The 24,180-nt window shown below is 35.0% G+C and overlaps 2 protein-coding genes across 4 annotated transcripts; both read left to right on the plus strand.

The window, feature by feature from the left end:
• Window positions 1-2,448: 2,448 nt before the first annotated feature.
• tyrobp (transmembrane immune signaling adaptor TYROBP) lies at window positions 2,449-4,166 on the plus strand. The gene is made up of 5 exons (XM_059338757.1): window positions 2,449-2,508; window positions 3,426-3,446; window positions 3,549-3,692; window positions 3,802-3,869; window positions 3,987-4,166. The coding sequence occupies exons 1-5, from the start codon at window positions 2,472-2,474 to the stop codon at window positions 4,041-4,043; spliced, it is 327 nt and encodes a 108-aa protein (XP_059194740.1). The 5' UTR covers window positions 2,449-2,471; the 3' UTR covers window positions 4,044-4,166.
• Window positions 4,167-12,711: 8,545 nt separating this feature from the next.
• On the plus strand, window positions 12,712-23,863 carry LOC131975916 (casein kinase II subunit alpha-like). Of its 3 annotated transcripts, none has more exons than XM_059338740.1 (15): window positions 12,712-12,803; window positions 13,621-13,712; window positions 14,791-14,867; window positions 15,049-15,177; window positions 15,265-15,376; window positions 15,488-15,589; window positions 15,696-15,746; window positions 15,849-15,908; window positions 16,056-16,139; window positions 16,234-16,344; window positions 16,791-16,892; window positions 18,680-18,780; window positions 19,345-19,493; window positions 20,570-20,659; window positions 23,013-23,863. In XM_059338740.1, exons 4-15 carry the CDS (start codon window positions 15,077-15,079, stop codon window positions 23,126-23,128), a joined length of 1,179 nt encoding a protein of 392 aa, XP_059194723.1. In that variant the 5' UTR covers window positions 12,712-12,803; window positions 13,621-13,712; window positions 14,791-14,867; window positions 15,049-15,076; the 3' UTR covers window positions 23,129-23,863. The 3 variants fall into 3 exon arrangements, with proteins under 3 accessions (XP_059194723.1, XP_059194724.1, XP_059194725.1); XM_059338741.1 differs by having other exon boundaries at window positions 12,785-12,836; XM_059338742.1 differs by lacking the exon at window positions 12,712-12,803 and adding an exon at window positions 12,910-12,930.
• Window positions 23,864-24,180: the final 317 nt, after the last annotated feature.

The raw sequence follows: 24,180 nt of genomic DNA on the forward strand, positions 1-24,180 counted from the left end.
TTTTAGTTATTTTGTGTCCTTTTTTGTCTTTTTCAGTCTTTTTTGGTCATTTGTGTCTTTTTTTGTCATTTTCTATCTTTTTTAGTCATTTGTGTCTTTTTGTGTCTTTTTTGGTCTTTGTGCGTCTGTTGTTGTGTCATTTTTAGTTATTATGTGTCTTTTGTTGGTCATTTTGTGTCTTCTGTGGGGGTTTTTTGTGGTTATTCTGTCTTCTCATTTTTTTGTCTTTTTTGGTGATTTTGTGTCTTTTTTGTGTCTTTTTAAAGTAATTTAGTGTTTTTTCAGTAATTTTGTGTCTTTTTTTAGTAATTGTGTGTCTTTTTTAAGTAATTTAGTTTTTTCTGTCATTTTGTGTCTTTTTTTTTTTTTGTAATTTTGGTCATTTTGATACTGCCTCCAGCGGCCCCCAGATAATTTGAGTTTGAGACCCCTGTTCAAGAAGATTTAAAGTGTTTGTTACACGGGTGTCACCGTGGGTTCTTATGGGTTAATACAGCTTTAATTCACATTTTAGAATTTATTAATTTTTATACCTATCGTCCTGCCATCAGCTCCGATAATCTAAGGAGAGTTTAAAGGTTCAATTCTTATTATCTGGGGGCATCCTGCTGGCCTTTCAGTTATAGTGTATAAGTGCAAGGTCCAGCAAATTATTTATTGATCAATTATAAGATATCAATGTTATAATTAATTAAACAACTTCTGGGTTGCCAATTTATGAAAAATCCCCCTGGTAAGTTATTATTTTTTTATGTAAATGATGAAGTCACTAAGAATAAATGTTTACAACAAGAGGAACATTCCAGTTGAGCTAACAAGAGAAAAAAGAAAAGAAATACAGTGTCCTGTTAGAAGAAGATAAGGGGGATTTTTCATAACCTGGCAACAGAAAAAATGTTCTTGTTCGTGGCTTATGGCCCATCTAGAAAGTATTAGAAAATTATGAATAGCATATGAATTATGAAAATTATGAATAACAAAATGCAGTCAAAAGGTTTTGATTTGTCAAGACTTTTTATTACTAAAAAGAAGGGTGAAAAAGTCCTCTTTTAGAATTAAACATTCATTCTAAAATTTTGCAGATTTTTTTCACAAGTCCAATTTTTACGCCTGATTCGTGTATGTATATGCTCATGCTATATTTCACGTATGTATTTTTTTATATACACTACCGGTCAAAAACTTTAGAACACCCCAATTTTTCCAGTTTTTTATTGAAATTCAAGCAGTTCAAGTCAAATGAACAGCTTGAAAGGGTCCAAAGGTAAGTGGTGAACTGCCAGAGGTAAATAAAAAAAGGTAAGCTTAACCAAAACTGGAAAATAATGTACATTTCAGAATTATACAAGTAGGCCTTTTTCAGGGAACAAGAAATGGGTTAACAACTTAACTCTATGGAGTCTTGGGCTATTTTGTCCATTTTTGAATTCTTTTCATGTCTTTGTAAGTCATTTTGTGTCTTTTTTTAGTCATTTTGTGTCTTTTGGTGTCTTTTTTGGTCATTTTGTGTCTTTTTTTAGTAATTTTGTGTCTTTTTTTAGTCATTTTGTGTCTTTTGGTGTCTTTTTTGGTCATTTTGTTTCTTTTTTAGTAATTTTGTGTCTTTTTTTTGTCATTTTGTGTCTCTTTTTGGTCATTTGTGTCTTTTTTTTAGTCCTTTAGTCCAACATAAAACGTGATTTTGAATGTTTTTTTTACTTTCAAAACACTATCATGCTCAATAAAGAATTTTAAATGTTGCAAATGTGCATTCATTTCAGAGTACACTGAGACATTAAACTGCATCATTTTCAATTAAATTCTGGAAAAGTTGGTGTGTTCTAAAACTTTTGACCGGTAGTGTACATTGAGTCATTTGTATTTGAACAGTATGAAACCTAAAAAGGTGGACTACAAAAGACAATAGGTGTATACTTTCATTTCGCTGACAGGACATCGTGATTACAGATAATTCTGTGGTTAAACAGCAGCTCAGAGGTAGCAGCGCTGCGGCCAACAGTCTGATCTAAACCACAGGTCATGAGGAAACGCTCACTTTGAGATACAATCTCATGCATTTCAGCAGAAACTGTAGGTGTAATAAACTGATCTTACACTCTGCAGCTTCTTATCCTGCACAACTTTCTTTTTACTACTTATTTTTATCTTTTAAAGGCCTGAATCCTAATGATCAAATGTAGCCGGGTGAGATAATTTCTGTTTATATGCATGACACCTGCCACCCTGGTGTGACTGTGGCATTACAGAGTGGAAACAGAAACACCAGCTTCCTCTTCTCTCAGTGGACTCGTCACACAAACACTCCGGTGGACAGTGTTTGCTGTGTGAACACTCCTTCCTCTGGCTTCACACAGCTTGTTTATGGGTACGGCAACAGATCAGCCATTAGACAGAATTAGAGAACAGAAGGACCACTGGCCCTCGGAGCCTCTCTGCCATTTCCTCATTCTCCAGAAACCAACATAAAGAAGATGTCTGACGCTCTGTGTATTGTGGGTTCCATGTTTGGTGAGTGGTCTTTTATTTGTGTTTTGACTGTGGCTGACTTTGACTGAAGCAATGATACATGTATACACTACCGGTCAAAAGTTTTAGAACAGCCCAATTTTTCCAGTTTTTTATTGAAATTCAAGCAGTTCAAGTCAAATGAACAGCTTGAAAGGGTCCAAAGGTAAGTGGTGAACTGCCAGAGGTAAATAAAAAAAGGTAAGCTTAACCAAAACTGGAAAATAATGTACATTTCAGAATTATACAAGTAGGCCTTTTTCAGGGAACAAGAAATGGGTTAACAACTTAACTCTATGGAGTCTTGGGCTATTTTGTCCATTTTTGAATTCTTTTCATGTCTTTGTAAGTCATTTTGTGTCTTTTTTTTGTCATTTAGTGTCATTTTTTTAGTCATTTTGTGTCTTTTGGTGTCTTTTTTTGTCATTTTGTGTCTTTTTTTTGGTCATTATGTGTCTTTTTTTAGTCATTTTGTGTCTTTTGGTGTCTTTTTTTGTCATTGTGTGTCTTTTTTTAGTCATTTTGTGTCTTTTTTTTGTCATTTTGTGTCTTTTTTTGTCATTTTGTGTCTTTTGGTGTCTTTTTTGTCATTTTGTGTCTTTTTTTTGTCATTTTCTGTCTTTTTTTAGTCCTTTAGTCCAACATAAAATGTGATTTTGAATCTTTTTTTTACTTTCAAAACACTATCATGCTCAATAAAGAATTGTAAATGTTGCAAATGTGCATTCATTTCAGAGTACACTGAGACATTAAACTGCATCATTTTCAATTCAATTCTGGAAAAATTGGAGTGTTCTAAATCTTTTGACCAGTAGTGTATAAACTAAAACTATAAACTATAAAACTATAAAACTATAAACTAAAATATACTGTGTTTACTCTAAACAATGTGAGATTTTAAAAGCTCTCTTCTTCTGCAGGATCAGCAGACGGACAGCAAGGTAGAGCTTATTTAAAACCTTTCCTCCTGTGTGATGATGGACTTTAATGTTCTGTGTTTTGGATTTTGTGTTATAACACTTTATGTCTTCTCTCTCTCACAGACTGTGGCTCCTGTTACATGATAAATATGACGTCTGTAATAGCCATCATTGCCTCAGATATCATGTTGACTATCTTCATCACTATTTCTGTGTTCTGCTTCGTAATGCACCAAAAGAGAAAGAGGGAATGGAATTCTCGTGATAGTGAGTACAAACTTTATGTGTATTGCTGCTAATTTGTGAGCATGCTGAGTGGTTATACTTATATTATTATACAAGGTTATAACTTGACTTTTTTGCCACGACTTTACAGCTAAACGGAGTCTTCCATCATCAGTATCAAAGAAAATGTCAACAGAGGTCACAGAATCTCCATACCAGGTAAAGCACAACTTTGTTAGTTTTTACACCTCAAAGATACTAAATATGAAAAAAATGTAGGTTATATCTATAAATTATATGTGTTTCCATGATGGATTGTTTTTTACTTTGTTGTAGGAGTTACATGGAGTCCAGTCAGATGTGTACAGTGAGCTTCGGCACTTTAGGAAATGAAACAGTGCAACTAAAAAAAACCTCAACCTGTTAAAGCTAAAAACTGTTTAATACCGCACACTTTTCTACACACTTCTTGTTTTGCCACTTATACTCTCACTATAAGTACTATATATATATATATATATATATATATATACAGTACTGGTCAAAAGTTTTAAAACACACCAACTTTTCCAGAATTTAATTGAAAATGATGCAGTTTAATGTCTCAGTGTACTCTGAAATTAATGCACATTTGCAACATTTAAAATTCTTTATTGAGCATGATAGTGCTTTGAAAGTAAAAAAAAGATTCAAAATCACATTTTATGTTGGACTAAAGGACTAAAAAAAGACACAAAATGACAAAAAAGACACCATAAGACACAAAATGACTAAAAAAATGACACAAAATGACTTTCAAAGACATGAAAAGAATTCAAAAATGGACAAAATAGCCCAAGACTCCATAGAGTTAAGTTGTTAACCCACTTCTTGTTCCCTGAAAAAGGCCTACTTGTATAATTCTGAAATGTACATTATATTTTCCTTTTTTATTTACCTCTGGCAGTTCACCACTTACCTTTGGACCCTTTCAAGCTGTTCATTTGACTTGAACTGCTTGAATTTCAATAAAAAACTGGAAAAGTTGTGGTGTTCTAAAACTTTTGACCGGTAGTATATATATATATATATATATACATATATATATATAAATTCATACATATATGCATGTGTGTGTGTGTGTGTGTGCGTATTTTGCCTGTAATTGATTTATAAATTATTGTGTTGTGATGAATATTTTAACTGCCTGTGTTGTTGTTTTTTGTAAATCTCAAACTGTTGTCAAATATGTATTTCTATTTAACTGATTATTAATTAAACTACATTTTAAACAATAAAAATAAAAATGTGCATTCTTTACATTTTTCTTTATTTATATTTAAAAACATTACATTCACATTTTCTAGTAGATTTTGTTTTAAATGATCAAACATTTGTGCCCAATCTCTGTAGCAAACAGCACACTGCTGCAGCTTTAACCAGTTAACATGAGTAAACCTAACACAAAATAGTCAAAAACCTCTTTATTACTCATATTTGTTCAAATGAGCACATCAAAAAATACATGTAAAAATCTAAATTTGGAGGAATAAGTCCCAGCAGAAGCTTTATTTGGAAGCAGACAGTCTTCCTCTTATGACTCAACATCAGTCTGCTCCTGACTCATTATGAGGAAGAAACAGAATCTGGAAAAAGAGAGAGAAACAATGCTTTTCAACATTGAGATGAATAACAAAGCCTGGTCTAGGAACAGTGGTGGTTCTACACAGGGGCCTCCAGGGGCCACTGCCCCTGTGAAGAAGCCTTTGGCCCCTGCTGTGGCCCCTGTGTCAAATTAATAATAAAATGATCAATTTATAACGATGAACAATGGAACAATTCTTACCTATTTTTTTGTTCAAACAATATCTCATTGTACACAAAAGAAACACAGAATGTTACATTGTATAATAGTTTAACTCTCTGGAGTCTTATTGGGCTATTTTGTCTATTTTTGAATCCTTTTTATGTCTTTACGTGTCTTTGTAAGTCATTTTGTGTCTTTTTTGGTAATTTGTGTCTTTTTGTGTCTTTTTGTGTCTATTTTTGTGTCTTTTTTGGTCATTTTGTCTGTTGTTGCATCTTTTTTTAGTTATTTTGTATCTTTTTTTTTCATTTTGTGTCTTTTTTTGTCATTGGTGTCTGTTGTTGTGTCTTTTTCAGTTATTTTGTCTCTTTTTTTTGTCATTTTGTGTCTTTTTTGGTAATTTTGTGTCTTTTTTTAGTCATTTTGTGTCTTTTTGGGTCTTGTTTTGGTCTGCTTCGTTTTTACTGCACTTTCAAAATAAAAAAGTGATTGTGCACAAAAATGAGAAATGTCATTGTCATACAAAAAAAATGGTGAGTCTCATTATTTAAATCAATGTATTTGTATCTTCCAAAAATTTACTTAAATGAGATGTTTAAATAAGCTACAGATAAAGATAAAGATTTTGAATGCTTAAATATCATCTTTGCCATTTGTTAATGTGCTAATGTGCCCCTCTGATTAAACACTGGCCCCCACAGTAAAACTGGTCTAGAACCGCCACTGTCTAGGAAACTGCTTCCTATAATAAGACGAGGATGAAATGTAACTAATTTAAATGTGCATTATGTGGTGCAGAGTGGATGGATAAAGAAATAAGCAGAAAACATTTGAAACACACCTCTGTATGATCATCAGGAGGCTCGGCTGGGAATGAGCTCTGGAGGAACTATAGAGCATAAATGAGAAATGACAGATCTTTCAGTAAAGCATTTATCAAAGATTGATTTCATAATGTTCACTACTGTAAGAAAAAAAACATTTCTTACCTATTGGATAAGTTTCAGCGCTGATAAATTCTCTCGTCTCTGTGGGGAAAATAAAACCAACTGTTAATCCTTTAACTGCTCACAGCATAATTATTTTAAAAAATGCATTTATTTTATGTAATGTAGAGCAGCTATTCTCAACCCTGGGGTCGGGACCCCAATTGGGGTCGCGAGGTGATTTCTGGGGGTCGCCAAATCATTTTGGAAGTCAGCTCTGTCTCCACTGTGTTAAAGTGTTCATGTGTTAATGTGTTTTACCCTTTTTGGTCATTTTGTGTCTTTTTTGGTAATTTTGTTTCCTTTTCTGGTAATTTTGTGTCTTTTTTTGTCATTTTGTGGGGGTTTTTTGGGTAATTTTGTTTATTTTTTTGTTCATTTTGTGGGGTTTTTTTGTTTAATTTGTGTCTTTTTTTGGTCATTTTGTGTCTTTTTTTTTATCATTTTGTGTCTTTTTTGCTCATTTTGTGTCTTTTTTTGGTCATTTTGTGTCTTTTTTTGGTCATTTTGTGTCTTTTTTGATCATTTTGTGTCTTTTTTTGGTCATTTTGTGTCTTTTTTGGTAATTTTGTTTCCTTTTCTGGTCATTTTGTGGGGGTTTTTTTTTGGTAATTTTGTTTCTTTTTTTGTTCATTTTGTCATTTTTGGTTAATTTGTGTCTTTTTTTGGTCATTTTGTCTCTTTTTTGTAATTTTGTTTCTTTTTTTGGTCATTTTGTGTCATTTTTGGTCATTTTGTGTCTTTTTTTGGTCATTTTGTATCTTTTTTGGTCAGTTTGTGGTCAATTTGTGTCTTTTTTGGTCATTTTGTTTCCTTTTTTTGGTCATTTTCTTTCTTTTTTGGGTGATCTGAACTGTGCGTGTGAGATTGAGTTCAGTGAGCGGGGGTCGCGGACAACATGGATGTTAAATTGGGGGTCGCGACTCAAAAAGGTTGAGAACTACTGACTTAGAGAATGTCTTACCATCATAGTCTGGATCACCTCTGTGACCCACTGGAGCAGGTCTCCCATGGTTATCCTCCAAACTGTCCCGATCCAGCAGCTCTCTCCCATTTAACCCATGAGCACTTCCTGCTGCTGCCTTTCTTTGGAAACTGCCAATCACTCGAACGCCACTCAGACGGATCACTTGTTTTCCTGACACATTTCCAGCCTTCATCACTCCTTCTGCACTGTCCTGAACCAGTTTGCTGCTCATATCCAGCGGCCCCGCGTTGGTTTTCCTCCTTGATGGCGCTTTATCTTTCACCACAACTCTAGAAAGCACGATCTGATCACTGTCAGGGTCTTTGAATGCATCTGGGAAGGCAAGGCAAGTTTATTTGTATAGCACAATTCAACACAAGGTAATTCAAAGTGCTTTACATACACATTAAAAACAGCAAGACACAATTGAAAACAGTTAAAACAGTCAATTAAAACAGGGAAATAGAAATAGAAATAGAAATAGGATAAAATAAGATACATCAGGATTAAAAAAAGAGATAAAATAATAAAAAGCACAAGAGGGGAAGAGTAAAAGTTAGGATAAGTGAAGATAAGATATTTCTTTATTAGTCCCACAACGGGGACATTTTCAGTGTTACAACAGCAAAAGTGTAAAGCAATAAAATATTAAAGAGTTAGATTAGAAGATTAAAGATTAGATTTATTAACAATTTAAACATTTTTACATTAAACAATCAGAAAAATCTGCATCAATATGTCACCTGACACTGAGATGTTACTTTTAACTTGAATTTAAGGTACCACACCTCTGCTTTCACTTCTCTTTTTATCAGATACCTCAGGTGCTGAAATATAAAGAATGCAGGTTTTGTTCTGCTGAATTAAACTTTTTCTTTCTTTTTTTTGCAATAAAGCCCATATACTTTTAAACCCGTTGGTGTCAAAACTCTCTGGAGATTTTGCCTCTGACATACACTACCGGTCAAAAGTTTTAGAACACCCCAATTTTTCCAGTTTTTTATTGAAATTCAAGCAGTTCAAGTCTAATGAACAGCTTGAAAGGGTCCAAAGGTAAGTGGTGAACTGCCAGAGGTAAATAAAAAAAGGTAAGCTTAACCAAAACTGGAAAATAATGTACATTTCAGAATTATACAAGTAGGCCTTTTTCAGGGAACAAGAAATGGGTTAACAACTTAACTCTATGGAGTCTTGGGCTATTTTGTCCATTTTTGAATTCTTTTCATGTCTTTGTAAGTCATTTTGTGTCTTTTTTGGTCATTTTGTGTCATTTTTTTTGTCATTTTGTGTCTTTTGGTGTCTTTTTTGTCATTTTGTGTCTTTTTTTAGTCCTTTAGTCCAACATAAAATGTGATTTTGAATCTTTTTTTTACTTTCAAAACACTATCATGCTCAATAAAGAATTTTAAATGTTGCAAATGTGCATTAATTTCAGAGTAGACTGAGACATTAAACTGCATCATTTTCAATTAAATTCTGGAAAAGTTGGTGTGTGCTTTTGAACTTTTGACCAGTAGTGTATCTGTGAATGAGTTTGCTGCTGTTTGAAATGAAATCCTACTAATGACAAGCCATAAATAAAGAAAAGTTTTGTGTTTTGATGTGAAAAAATACAAATCAAATGACAAATTGGAAATCAAAGTGAAGCTTTAGTTATTCATATGTATACAGTATAATATTTCTTTCAAAAGAAAAAAAAAACACAAAAAGTACCTTCAGAATATTGCTCTTGAAGGGTTTTGATGCGCTGCTGAAAAATACCTGATGATAATCACTGCGGTGGTTTATGGTACGGTAGGTTAAAGGTGCTTGCAGAGCTTAGTTACTAAAAGATAAAGTCTCTGTTCCGTTATTGTCTCTTTGTGACCACATCTTTGAAGTTCTTGTTTACGTATTTGTGGAACAAAAAGTACTTTGAGGATCAAGTGAGAAGGGACTTTCCTGTTAAATGTCTATCTGAAAGTTACAGACCACGTTGGATCACTGACCTGTTGTATTTTGTGTCTTTTTTTAGTCATTTTGTGGGGGTTTTTTTGGTAATTTTGTTCCTTTTTCGGGTAATTTTGTTTCTTTTTTTGTTCATTTTGTCTTTTTTGGTTAATTTGTGTCTTTTTTGGTCATTTTGTGTCTTTTTGTCATTTTTTGGTTATTTTGTGTCTTTTTTTTGATCATTTTGTGGTCATTTTGTGTCTTTTTAGGTCATTTTGTTTCTTTTTATGGTCATTTTGTCTCTTTTTTGTCATTTTGTCTCTTTTTTTGTAATTTTGTTTCTTTTTTGGTCATTTTGTGTCTTTTTTTGGTCATTTTGTGTCTTTTTTGGTCATTTTGTGGTCAATTTGTGTCTTTTTTGGTCATTTTTGTTTCCTTTTTTTGGTCATTTTGTTTCTTTTTTGGGTGATCTGAACTGTGCATGTGAGATTACTCTATAACAAGAGTAATGAATAAGTTATTTGATAACAGTTTGCAGTATTGGTTTGAACAGTTTTCTGTCTGCTTTCAAAAAGCAGAATAAGAAATATCTCACCACTTAGGAAGCTTAACACATTTTCTCTTCGCACTTTAAAATAAACAAAGAGTGTTATTCCTATTTAATAAAACTGTAAATGCTAATTTAAAAATTAAGTACACTGTAAAAAAATATCTGTTTAATTTACGGTAAAATACCGGCAGCTGTGGTAGCCAGAACATCACCGTAAAAAATACAGTGAGCGTATGTAAATGTAAATATCAGCAAAAACTGTAATTTATACTGAATAATCCCATTACTTTTAGGATAATTGTTTCATCATGGTATTTCTCCATTGACTTTACATGAAAAATGTATAGTTTTACAGCAAAACTTTGTGTTTTCTACAGTTTATGGCGGTAGAATTTAAAGTTTTATACTATTCTTTGATTTACAGTAATTAAAAGTATCTACTACGGTGATGTACAATGTTTCATTTTACGACCTATTTCTGATGCAATTTGACAGTGTTTAACTGTAATTTCCACAAACATTTTTTACAGTGTAAGCTCAAAACAACATTTAATATTTTCCTCTCTTTAGGTTGGTTTACCTCTGATTGGGGCAGTTACCACCATAGCTGCAAACTGTAGAAGTAGACAACACACGAAGCTGGAACAAATAAAATTGTAATCCATTTAAAGTGAAATACACATTATATTGAATTTCAGGGCATTGTCATTTGCAACTTTAAAAATAAAAATTAGACAAAACGTAAAAACTTACAGCTTCATTGTTGGTTTTGGTCCTCAGCTATGTCCACTGATGGTCAGCAACAGTGCAGTTATATATACTGCCACTTTTTTTTTTCTTTTTAACCTTTAATAGGTCTCTCCATAGTTAATTATAGATTGTGACAAGATGTATCAGATTGAACAGTCAAAGACTCTTTCTGCATGTTTAACAATGCATGACTTTCAGCTAGAAGAGCAACTAACAGGCTACATAATGTGTTTAAAAGGGTCTATTCATTATATCAATTCAAGATAAAGTTAGTCTTTCTCTCTATTGTGTGTTGATTACAGGTAGCTGGTTACTTCGGGAAAATGCCCCTGGCTTTTTCTATGACTGAGGTAATGGATGCCACAGAACATGTATTGTTTTCTGTCACTATTTCAGCATTGTCCATTTAGCCAGTGAGCCCTATATTTGACCTAAACAAAGACCCTTTTAAAACAGGCCCTATAATAGTCTATAGAAATGTCTCTTGGTAGAAATGTCCTGAAATGAAAAGCACAATAATGCAGGAATCAGGTGATGAAAAACAGTCGGTTAGGGAATTATTTGAATTGCATCTCATGTGTGACTGTTGTACTCCAACTATTATATAAAAAAACTGTGGAATGAATTGCCGCTGCACATCAGACAGGCCTCCTCACTGTCTCATTTTAAATCTCTTCTTAAAACCCACCTCTTCTCGTTGGCTTTTAACACCACGTAGAGTGTTGATTTTATGTTGATTTTATGATTTTTTGTTTTTATTGTATTCATGCATATTTTATTTTGTGCAGGCAGTACATTTTACATTTTATTTTATTTAATTTTATCCCATTTTTAATTTATTGCATCTTACTGATCTATTGTTTACTACATCTCTTTGTATTGTGTTATGTATGTATTGTTTGTGCAGCACTTTGGAAACCTTGTGTTTGCTAAAATTGTGCTATATAAATAAAGGGGATTGGATTGGATTGGATAAAAATGTGAATTATTTAGGCCTGTTGGATCATATCTATCCCTGAACAATCATGCAGCAAGGAGGGCCTGTGATGGTGAAACGTGCATGCTGCTGGTGGAAATGAACAGGGGAGGGTTTATAGATAGATAGATAGATAGATAGATAGATAGATAGATAGATAGATAGATAGATAGACAGATAGATAGATAGATAGATATACTTTATTTATCCCAAGCTGGGAAATTACAGTGTAGCAGCAGCATTACACACAGAGACAATAACAACACAATTAAATAAAAAGAACAACCTAGGCATACTTCAAGCAATAAAATATAAAAATACAATAAAATACAATAAAAAATAAAGTGTCTAAAGACGGAGAAGAATAGAATTCCAGTGCAGAATAAATATGAATATACAGTATAAAAATGTTGGTGCTATGAAACAAATAAGGTGCAATGAACAGTGTGCATAAAAAACACATAAAGTGCATAGACAGTATGTAATGAACCAGGTTATTATTTGTTATTGTACAGTGTGATGGCATGTGGCAGGAAAGATTTAGACTTTAGACTTACGAACAATAATTTAGTTTGATTTGTTTGGGTTTTTGTATGTGGATTTTTTTTTGTTATGTCGGTGTTATTTAAATAACATACTGCGATTTTAAGTTGGTTGTTTTTCTGCCTTCTGCAGGGAACATCTGTAGTTTTATTTGAAACTCTCTTATTCATATCAACATCCTGTGAAACACTGGGGGAAACATTTTCAAGTTAAAATGTCTTTTGATTATCTTTTCTCATTTTTACATATGGTGTTGAACTAATACCAGGGTTACTACAAAGTTTTCTACTTTAAAGTTTGTATAATTTTTTATTTTAACGGTTATATTTCCAAGGTTAAGAATATGCTTGAATTAGAATATAATAGCATAATCTGCTAATGAACCAGGTTATGATTTGTTATTGTACAGTGAAATACAAAGGATACATTTATACAAAGGAGGTGCAAAGCTAAAACATTACAGCAGTGACTCAATACACACACACAGACATGCATGCAGATAAAAGTTTGTGCAGCTATCGTACCTGTTGGTGGCAGAGGGAGCTACAATCTCACAATCTCCCCCCATGAAACAGAAACAGCAGAGCGCCCCCTGCAGGAGAGGCTGCTCGCACTAAGCTCCTGATCCCCAGCATCGCCATATTGACGTCCCAACACCGCTGAGAGGTAATCGTGTTATTTAACCACAAATCGTCGCAGGTTGGTAGCCGCTGTTGAGTGTTTTATATGTGAGGAAAAGCTCAGAGCACGTAACACAGCCGCCGTGCCTTTCCGCAGCTCGATCACAGTGTTTGTAAGATGTTTTTTCAAGGCGTTGTCAGGCAGTTGCCTCGCCAGCTAGCCAGCAGGCTATTCACTCCCTTTAGCCTGCTAGCTTAGCCCGTTAGCATGCTAGCTTTAGCACTTCTTTCTAGCTTTAGGAAATATATTTTTCGAAGCTTGTTGTGTAGCTGTACGTTAACAATAACCACCATAACGGTTATTTGACCATTCACCATATGGTTATTTTCCGTTACAGTCTTATAATGTGGCCGAAATCTACGTTGTGACTTTCCAACCGGCTTTTCCCTCTGCTGTTGACGAGCTAATGCTAACGAGCTAATGCTAACGAGCTAGCAGCCCGACCAGCTGCCCCGGTTCGCCCGATAGCTAGCTAGCTAGCTGTTAGCTTTAGCCGTTAGCTGTTAGCATTAGCTGTTAGCTTTACTGCACTTGTGCAGGCCTTGAGCCATACAGGGTTTGTGCGTACTCTCACCTTTTCATTAAAGTATTTAGCGGGCAAACCGGCTATAACCGAGCTTGTGTGTTGCCCCCAGAGGGATCCATTTATTGATTAGATGCATTTTATATTAATATTAATTTAATGTAGCCTCACTAGCTGTATTGGCTGGCATGCATTAGCACACATAGTTTGTTCATGTTTGCTTAATTGACATCATTGATTTTAATCAACCTACTTTCTGGCCCTTTTTTTTTCCAACAGGAGATATTGCCTTGGTGTAGCCCCCAGTGATGACTGTATTGAGCCCTGTACCTCCTGATTAGACTGTTTGGATGCCCCCATTTAACATTCAGGTCTCTGCATTTCACACACCACCGTATTTAGATAGATAGATAAATAGATAGATAGATAGATAGATAGATAGACTTTATTTATCCCAAGCTGGGAAATTACAGTGTAGCAGCAGCTTTACACACAGAGACAATGACAACACAATTAAATAAAAAGAACAACCTAGGCATACTTCAAGCAATAAAATATAAAAGTACAATAAAAATAAAGTGTCTAAAGAAGGAGTGTGTATTAAGGAGTAGGAATAGAATTCCAGTGCAGAATAAATATGAATATACAGTATAAAAATGTTGGTGCTATGAAACAAATAAGGTGCAATGAACAGTGTGCATAAAAAACACACAAAGTGCATAGACAGTATGTAATGAACCAGGTTATTATTTGTTATTGTACAGTGTGATGGCATGTGGCAGGAAAGATTTAGATTTTAGACTTACGGACAATAATTTAGTTTGATTTGTTTGGGTTTTTGTATGTGGATTTTTTTGTTATGTCGGTGTTATTTAAATAACATACTGCGATTATAAGTTGGTTGTTTTTCTGCCTTCTGCAGGGAACATCTGTAGTTTTATTAAAAACTCTTATTCATATCAACATCCTGTGAAACAGTGGGGGGGAAACATTTTCAAGTTAAAATGTCTTTTTGGCTTTGATTAGCTTTTCTCATTTTTACATATGGTGTTGAACTAATACCAGGGTTACTACAAAGTCTTTAAAGTTTGTAGAATTTTTTATTTTAACGGTTATATTTCCAAGGTTAAGAATATGCTTGAATTAGAATATAATAGCATAATCTGCTGTTTTCATCACACAATCTCTCATGTTATTATTAATGATCAAAACATGCAATCAAAGATAAAATGAACAGTTGTGCATTGATTACTTATACACTAAACTTGGTTTTTTTTCCCAATTACATTTATATTAACACTCTAAAGGCTTCAATAGTCTTGACATGTTTGTTTTAGGTACCTTGAAATTGCTTTAATTTTATTCTCAAAAATCTGTATGAATTCTGTAATATCAATGATTTAAGTTTACTGTGCTAACTGTCTGTTTTATATCTGTATGCCCCAATAGCTTTCCAACCATAAAGGCATCTCAACTGCTCCTGTTTTAATTCATTTATCACCATCATCCTGGAGGGAACCTCCCAGGTATTGTGTTGCCTTATAATTAGATTACCTTATATCACCTATATGTACTTAGATAATGTCCCCGAGTGCTAACCCTAGTACACCAGTAAACAAAATGCCTTTGAATTGACTTGTTTTCTCTGTTGTGTATCATTTGTAATTTTAAGGAACCTTATTTTTCATATTATTTGTTTTGTTTTAGGAGATTTAGAGAAGATCCCGTGTAGAATATGTCTGGCCCTGTCCCAAGCCGCTCTCGAGTTTACCCCGATGTAAACACACAGAGGCCTCGGGAATATTGGGACTATGAGTCCCATGTTGTTGAATGGGGGTAAGGCAAAGGGGAATTGTTGGTGCTTTAGTCGTATTGGTTTTGTTTTGCATTGTTCAAAATGTCTTTTTTTGTTTGTTTTTCTAGGAACCAAGACGACTATCAGCTAGTCAGAAAACTAGGGAGAGGCAAATATAGTGAAGTGTTTGAAGCCATAAACATCACAAACAACGAAAAAGTGGTCGTCAAAATACTGAAGGTATGGAAACAATACATTGATTATCCTGATCATTTACACGTCCTAGTCATTATATTTTGTCACCTTTTATTGGGACTTTCATGTACCTGACAAGACTCTCTCTGTTCACAGCCGGTTAAGAAAAAGAAAATCAAGAGAGAAATAAAGATCCTGGAGAATCTGAGGGGTGGCCCAAATATCATCTCACTGTTAGATATCGTCAAGGATCCTGTGGTGAGTCCATTCTCCTTTTTTTGGACTGTAACATTTCAAATTTATATGCATGTACAAGGTTCCATGCATAAACAAACATGTGAATTGTTTGTATTTTTCCTTTCAGTCCCGAACCCCTGCTCTGGTCTTTGAACATGTGAACAACACAGATTTCAAGGTAAAAATTAGCATTTTGCAGCATTTTGTTAACTTGTAATTTGGATATGCTAGTTCGTAACCCCTCAAATAACTCATGTATGTGTTTTATTTATTTTTACAGCAATTGTATCAAACCCTATCTGACTTTGACATACGGTTCTACATGTACGAAATCTTAAAGGTAAGAAACTCCTTTTAATACGTAATATATAATTCCAACTCCTTTTTTAAGGTTTGTGTTGGTTATTTAATATTTGGCAGAAACATTATATAAAACTCTATTTACATCAGTTTAACACTCAGTGTGTTTTTCCATTTTACCACATAGGCCCTGGATTACTGCCACAGTATGGGGATTATGCACAGAGATGTCAAGCCACACAATGTAATGATCGATCATGAACACAGAAAGGTACGGTCTTTTCTCGTCCTCCCTACTGTAACACCACCTCATCACATTTTGTTGAAAATACATTCAACTTGTTTTTTTGATTTTGTACTTTCAGCTCCGCCTAATCGATTGGGGTTTGGCAGAATTCTACCACCCAAACCAGGAATACAACGTGAGAGTGGCATCCAGGTACTTCAAAGGACCTGAACTGCTGGTAGACTACCAGGTGAGCCTGTTAGATTCTTCTTCTATTGGCCCAGGCATGACAGTTTCACACAAGTGAGAACAACACAACAAGAGAACGTTTTATTTTTTATTTTTTTGTAATTATCTTTTTATTAGGAAATTTCACAACAATTGACAAGTACAAATGGATTTACAGCTGTTAGTATCAAAATTGTACAGAGCCAAAGGTTTTGTATCAATAGCTTCTTGTTCCAAATGTTCATTGTCCATTCCCTTTTTAATAATATGAATATGTAGAGAAAAAACAAAGACATACAATTTAACTATCTACATCCAGAGGGGTATGGAGGCAAAAAGTAAATACATAATATGAATAAATAAATATAAATGTCTGTAGCAGTTGGGCATCATTCAGTTGTATTCATGTCACTGATACGTTTTATTTTTAAATGTTCAAACCTTCTCCCCTCTCTATATTATTTGTAGATGTATGACTACAGCTTGGACATGTGGAGTTTGGGTTGCATGCTCGCCAGCATGATCTTCAGAAAGGAGCCTTTCTTTCACGGTCATGACAACTATGATCAGGTATGTATGCAGAATCAGGGCTTTTGCTTATGTTTGTCACAAACCTGTGGCCTAAAGAGAGCTGGGAGCAGAGCCAGGGGCTGTATGTTTTCAGCACTACATAATGTATAGTATTGTTCCTTTACACAGTCAAACCACATTCTTCTTACACTGTGACATAGGCGACACAGCAGCTCTGCTGTTATGGCTTTCTCAAACATATCGCTGCTGTTGAGGGAGGGGAGACGTTTATTAACTTTTGCACATAATGTAAAAAAAAAAAGACAAACATAGGACGATACCAGTGGACAAGGATCATAACACCGTCCTATGTTTGGTCTCATTTGTGTTAAACACATACAGTACAGGCCAAAAGTTTGGACACACCTTCTCATTCAATGCGTTTTTCTTTATTTTCATGACTATTTACATTGTAGATTCTCACTGAAGGCATCAAAACTATGAATGAACACATATGGAATTATGTTCTTAACAAAAAAAGTGTGAAATAACTGAAAACATGTCTTGTATTTTAGATTCCTCAAAGTAACCACCCTTTGCTTACTAGAATACAAGACATGTTTTCATTTATTTCACACTTTTTTGCTAAGTACATAATTCCACATGTGTTCATTAATAGTTTTGATGAATCTACAATGTAAATAGTCATGAAAATAAAGGAAACACATTGAATGAGAAGGTGTGTCCAAACTTTTGGCCTGTACTGTACACTGTAAGACAGAAGCATTATTTCCACTTTATTCCATTCTGGCAAATAAAAAAGTTTCCTACGTCAGCCACCAGCTTCAACACACTATATCCAACTTGTATTGAGTTAGTTATAAACAATATGACATTGTGATAACATAATATTATGTGTTTTTATAAACAGACTAACTGGGCTAATAGTGTTTGACAGACTGTGAGATATTTACTGCCGAGCCAAGAACAGCAACATAAAGGAGATCAAGTTACTGTACAGGCAGGACGGGCAAAGATGCACATGGTGCCTGTTGTTTTAATTTACTTACATTTATTAAGAAGCATAGCCTGAGTAGCTCTCAAAGAAAAGCAACTGTGCCACTGTGGCAACATGATGTATTTGTAGCAGACGTGAGCAATGTGGGACTATCTTCCACTCGTGGAAAGGCTGCTGAGGAGAGTGGGACACCTAGTTATAAAATATGATATTCTAGTATGGTCGCTGTTAAGGTTAATATCGAACCAGTTTCAAAGTTGTTAGACTGATCCAACAGTAGTTTAGGCAATGAAACCTTCCATTTACAGACAGACGTCCACTGGCTCAGTCAAGTTTGACAAAAACAAATCTCAAAGTGTAGGCTTTCAATAAAACAAATGAAAAAAAACATAAGAATGTTTACATTTACATTATTATTAACCCACTGAGGCCTAAAACTGCCTGTAAAACCTCTGGGCGATTATAAAATCAGCCCCTAAAACCTGAAGTTTTTCTGTAAATTCAACAGAAGTGTCAACGCTTCTACTAGATTTTTCAGCCTCTGTAGCAGATAGAAATGAAATTCAAAAAGTATTTGAGAGCTTTTACAAATACTACAAAACAACGTATCCGCTTTCCAGGCTTCAATGGGTTAATGCAAGATGTTTATTGTTATTATGATCTCTAAGCTCCCATAATTACCTCTTTGTTGGCGTAATGTATGAAACCCACTACCTAATTGACTCTTAACACTATCTGCTGCAATGGAGTCCATGCCAATCAATACCCTCCATATGATTTAACAAGTGTTCTCTTTCCATAATTAACCTATTCTTCCTCTTACTTGCAGCTTGTGCGAATTGCAAAAGTACTGGGCACCGAGGACCTGTACGACTACATTGACAAGTACAACATTGAATTGGATCCACGGTTCAATGACATTCTCGGAAGGTAAGTCATTGTCACCACACATCTGCAAAGTATTATTCAATCCAATCAATCCAGTCCCCCTTTATTTGTTTTGCACATTTAAACAACACAAACGTCTCCAAAGTGCTGTACATAAAATCAACAATAAAACAAACAATTACATATACCAATCAGCAATAAATAATAAGTGTATAAATCTAAAATGATGCCATAAATAAAACAATACAATCAAACAGATAAACATAGTAAAATAAAATAAAAGACGTAGTTAAAAGAAATAAAATAAATACAAGACAGAGGACCACAAAACTCACGCAGTGTTAAAAAGCCAAGGAATAAAAATGTTGTTAACTTCGGACCTCAGTTCACGCGCTGGAGTATAAATTTGGATGAGGTCCTTGATGTACTGAGGCCAGTCCATTCAAAGCTTTAAAAACAAACAATAAAATCTTAAAATCAATCCGAAAATTAACAGGAAGCCAAGATATATAATATGAATATTTAATATAATATTTTTGCCAAGATTTCAGCAGATGAATACTTGTAACTAACAAGTGGATCCCTGATCTGTTCCCTGATCTCTAGGCACTCCCGCAAAAGGTGGGAGCGGTTTGTGCACAGCGAGAACCAGCACCTGGTCAGCACGGAGGCGCTAGACTTCCTGGACAAACTGCTGCGCTACGACCATCAAGCCCGCCTCACGGCCAGAGAGGCCATGGATCATCCCTACTTCTGTAAGTTTCTTTCTCATTGTTTCATTTTTTTGACCCGGTCTGCATCTCTTACTTATCGCTTAACCCATAAGAACCCAGAGCCAGTAATCCTTAAAAAAAGGAAAATTATGGGGGATATACCATAGATCAAGTGGACCTTATGATATATCTTATTTTTAAATGAATAAACTAGACACCTTTTCTGCTTACAGAAACACAAATGTGCCTTTTTCTTTGCATCTCCACCACATATATCAAAATTGTGACTTTAATAGTGCTGTTAGACAACAAATTCCATTCAGATTTGTTTTTTAGTAACAAAATAATATTAAATCAATAATAAATAAAAACAAATAACCCTTTTTAAGCCCTTTTTTGTTTTCATCTCCACAACATATATCAAAATTGTGACTTTAATAGTGCTGTTAGACAACAAATTCCTTTTCAGATTTGTTTTTAAGTAACAAAATAGTAATAAATCGATAATAAATAAATATAAATAACACTGCCTTATTGGACGGCTTCTCAACAAGCTACTGTAGCTGTAGAACACTAAAAAACACACTTACAGTACACACCTTCTCATTCAATGCGTTTCCTTTATTTTCATGACTATTTACATTGTAGATTCATCAAAACTATTAACGAACACATGTGGAATTATGTACTTAACAAAAAAGTGTGAAATAACTGAAAACATGTCTTATATTCTAGTAATCAAAGGGTGGTTACTTTGAGGAATCTAAAATACAAGACATGTTTTCAGTTATTTCACACTTTTTTTGTTAAGTACATAATTCCATATGTGTTCATTCATAGATTTGATGCCTTCAGTGAGAATCTACAATGTAAATAGTCATGAAAATAAAGAAAAACGCATTGAATGAGATATAGCTGTAGAACACTAAAAAACACACTAATGTACTTGAGAAAACATACATGAACATTACTAGAACATTTAAAATGTTTGTGATACCCATGTCACCGTGGGTTCTTATGGGTTAAATAAATTGCCTCAAACCAAAATTTGTAGTTTGATTGTGTCAACAACACATGTTTTTGTTTTATGAGGCGCTCAAATCCACTTTTGTTCTCAGTTCCCATCGTTAAAGACCAGGGAAGAGGGGCCACTCCTGGAGGGATGGCTGCCAGCTCCACACCAGTCAGCTCCTCAAGTATGATGGCCGGTAAGTAATCTGATCACTGTACCATGCTGATAGTCTGAAAGTTACATCTATAATCTCACTTCACATTAGAGGGGAAACTTTATTTGCAGCCAAAAACCTGGTCATATTGCAAGGGAAGAAATCTGTTATCCATATAACGAGAATAAGTTGAGAACACACTGTAAAACCAACTTGTTGTTTCAACTAAAATATTTGATTGTCCATGCTGCGAAAGAATTTTATGTTAAGACAACGAAGACAATAGAGTTAACTCAAATTAATCTTGCTATTTGACTCAGTATTTTAAGTTAAAATGACTTTTTGCACAAATCTTTGTTGTATTGAAAAGGAAAAATTAATTATAATAAACTAGAAGCATTGGGTTTTACATTGCAATTATTCCACTCAACATAGGATGGTCATAGGCGGCCATTTTTATGTGTACCAAGAACTGTGACTGTTGTTGTGGTTGACTTCCATATAAAGGAACTTGCAGCGAGTCATATTTCATAAACATGAGGTTTTGCGACCAAACAAGCAGTATGAAGCAAAAAGAGACGTCTTTACTTATTGCATTGCAAAGCTGCTGCAGTGCATTGATTCACTCAGAACCTTCCTATACTACTGTCCAACCAAGGCAGGTCAAAGGTCGGCTCAGAGCCGGTGCCTAATCTAGAACCAGTTCCTGGACTTTCTGCAGCCAAAGAACTAGCTCTTGTTCCAGAGAGACATCAACTCTTCTCCTGGTCTCAAACCAGGAACCACTTCCCTCAGAGGCGTCGTGACCAACTAAAATTATTTAGTATCATTAATTATATTACATTTGTGTAACTGCAATGTGATCAATACGGGCTAGCGTTAGCATTAACCTCTCACGTTCAGTATTAATAACAACATAATTGCTGTACATAGCAGTCAAGACAAGCAGCAGAGATGTCGTGTAAAAATTGTTTGGATGCCAATGTAGCCTAACAAAGCCAGAACCAGCATTAGCAAAGAGCCCATGTAGTCCGCCATTGTTGTTGTTATACTATAAGAGACGCATACAGTCCAGCCTCTAGTCAGCCCCCCCTCTAGTCGGCCCAGCCTCTAGTCGGCCCAGCCTCTAGTCAGCCCCCCCTCTAGTCGGCCCAGCCTCTAGTCGGCCCAGCCTCTAGTCAGCCCCCCCTCTAGTCAGCCAGCCTCTAGTCAGCCCCCCCTCTAGTCAGCCCCCCCTCTAGTCAGCCCCCCCTCTAGTCGGCCCAGCCTCTAGTCCAGTAGTTCTCAACCTTTTTGAGTCGCGACCCCCAATTTAACATGCATGTTGTCATCGACCCCCGCTCACTGAACACAATCTCACAGTTCAGATTATACAAACTCAGTTGATACGACGAATTTTGGACAAATAATGAAGCAGACAACAACTAAAACACCTCTCTGTCTGTGCATTTATATATTATATTTTATTTATTTATAGATTTTATGACACAAAATGACCACAAAATGACCACAAAAAGACACAAATTGACCAAAAAAAGGACACAATTACCAAAAAAGACACATAATGACAAAAAGCACACAAAATTACCAAAAAAAAGAGACCAAAAAAACTAAAACACATTAACACATGAACACTTTAACACAGTGGAGACAGACCCCCAATTTAACATGCATGTTGTCCGCGACCCCCGCTCACTGAACAGAATCTCACACGCACAGTTCAGATCACCCAAAAAAGAAACAAAATGACCAAAAAAAGGAAACAAAATGACCAAAAAGACACAAAATTACCAAAAAAAGACACAAAATTACCAAAAAGACACAAAATGACCCCAAAAAGACACAAAATGACCCCAAAAAGAAACAAAATGACTAAAAAAGACATTAAGTGACCAAAAAGACTAAAACACATGGCTCTACTTTACATTTTGTCTGTTCTTGTCAAAACACAAAAAAGACAAAAAATTACCAAAAAGACACAAAATTACCAAAAAAGACACAAAAGGACCCCAAAAAGAAACAAAATGACCAAAAAAGACACAAATTGACCACAAAATGATCAAAAAAAGACACAAAATGACCAAAAAAGACACAAAATCACTAAAAAAAACCCACAAAATGACCAAAAAAAGACATTAAGTGACCAAAAAGACTAAAACACATGAACACATGAACACTTTAACACAGTGGAGACAGAGCTGACTTCCAAAATGATTTGTTGACCCCCAGAAATCAAGTGGTTCACTGTGCATGTTACTCTTGTCCTGTTTCTCTGGTTCTATCACAATGTTTTTTGTGCTGTGCTGGTTAAATCTCAGGTGTGAGACTGATTTAATGTCTGACCCGGTTCCTCCTCCTCTCTCTCTCTCTCTCTCTCTCTCTCTCTCTCTCCTAGGCATCACCTCAATGTCCTCCTCACAGCCACTGGCTAACATTGCTGGATCCCCCGTCATCTCTGCTCCCAACACCCTGGCCACACAAGTCCCAGCAGCCACCGGGGCCCAACCCTGAACCACTTCCTCACCTGTGTTTCTGTGTGCTCATGGCCATGTCCTGCCTAGCTCTCACTGCGGCCCAGGGCCATGGCTCCCCTTTTTATGTTGAAAATAACAAAGAAGAAGATTTAAATTGCTTTTCACATTCAGTTATATTTTGACACCTGGACTTGACAGAAATGTATTGTTGCACCTGTCAGGATTATTAGAATTAATTTGGGTGTGTTATTTGACAATGCCATTGTCTAGAAACTCTAATAAGATGTAGACATGAAGAGAATGGATAATAAAATTTATTTTGTATGTTCCAAATATACAGTCTTGCTTGAAACTGTTTGATGGGGATCCTGCTGTATTACACTGTGAACCTTTTACAAGACTTCACAAAACAGAGTCAGGAATCTGGTGTGCCCCACTTAACAGTGCTCGCTGGTTGCACACCATGTAATGTGCAGGAGTTGTTGGTGTTTTGAAGTTGTTAGATGCTATAATTCTTTAATTGGACTTTTGTAGATATTCTACAGTTACTGTCAGGTTGCATGCACCCAATGCTGAGTATCACAGGGTCAATAGTTTGCCAATTTTATGTTACTTTCACTTCTATATGTGTATGTATGTGTTCATGTTTGTTTTTTATGAAGTCTCTTACACATGATTTTGATTACATAGACAATTTTGTAACTTTTTGTTTTATGTTGGGAGGAGTCATCACCTACAAAAACAACTTCAAAAATAAACAATTTAAACAGGGCTCTGCAGGCACGACATGTTATTGAGTATATCGTCTGTTGACTGCTTGCATTGGCAGTTCATGAGTGAATTAAAAGCAGCCTAGTCAGCTTTTCCCACAAATGATATTCCTTGATAAAGAATGAACTTTGACACCAAATGATTCAGTGTGATCAGAGCAAAGTGGATTCCCTCGCTTTCTATCTCTGTGTCACATCTGAACAAAGTGAGTGCAATGCATTTAACCTTAATCATTTTCTACATTTTTTTTAGTTATTCTGATATATGGAGAAATCAAGTGTGTTTGTGTATGCATCTCTGTAGAGTCTCCAAAAGAAT

Source organism: Centropristis striata, chromosome 8 (genome assembly GCF_030273125.1).
Source record: "Centropristis striata isolate RG_2023a ecotype Rhode Island chromosome 8, C.striata_1.0, whole genome shotgun sequence".
Lineage (NCBI taxonomy): Eukaryota > Metazoa > Chordata > Actinopteri > Perciformes > Serranidae > Centropristis > Centropristis striata.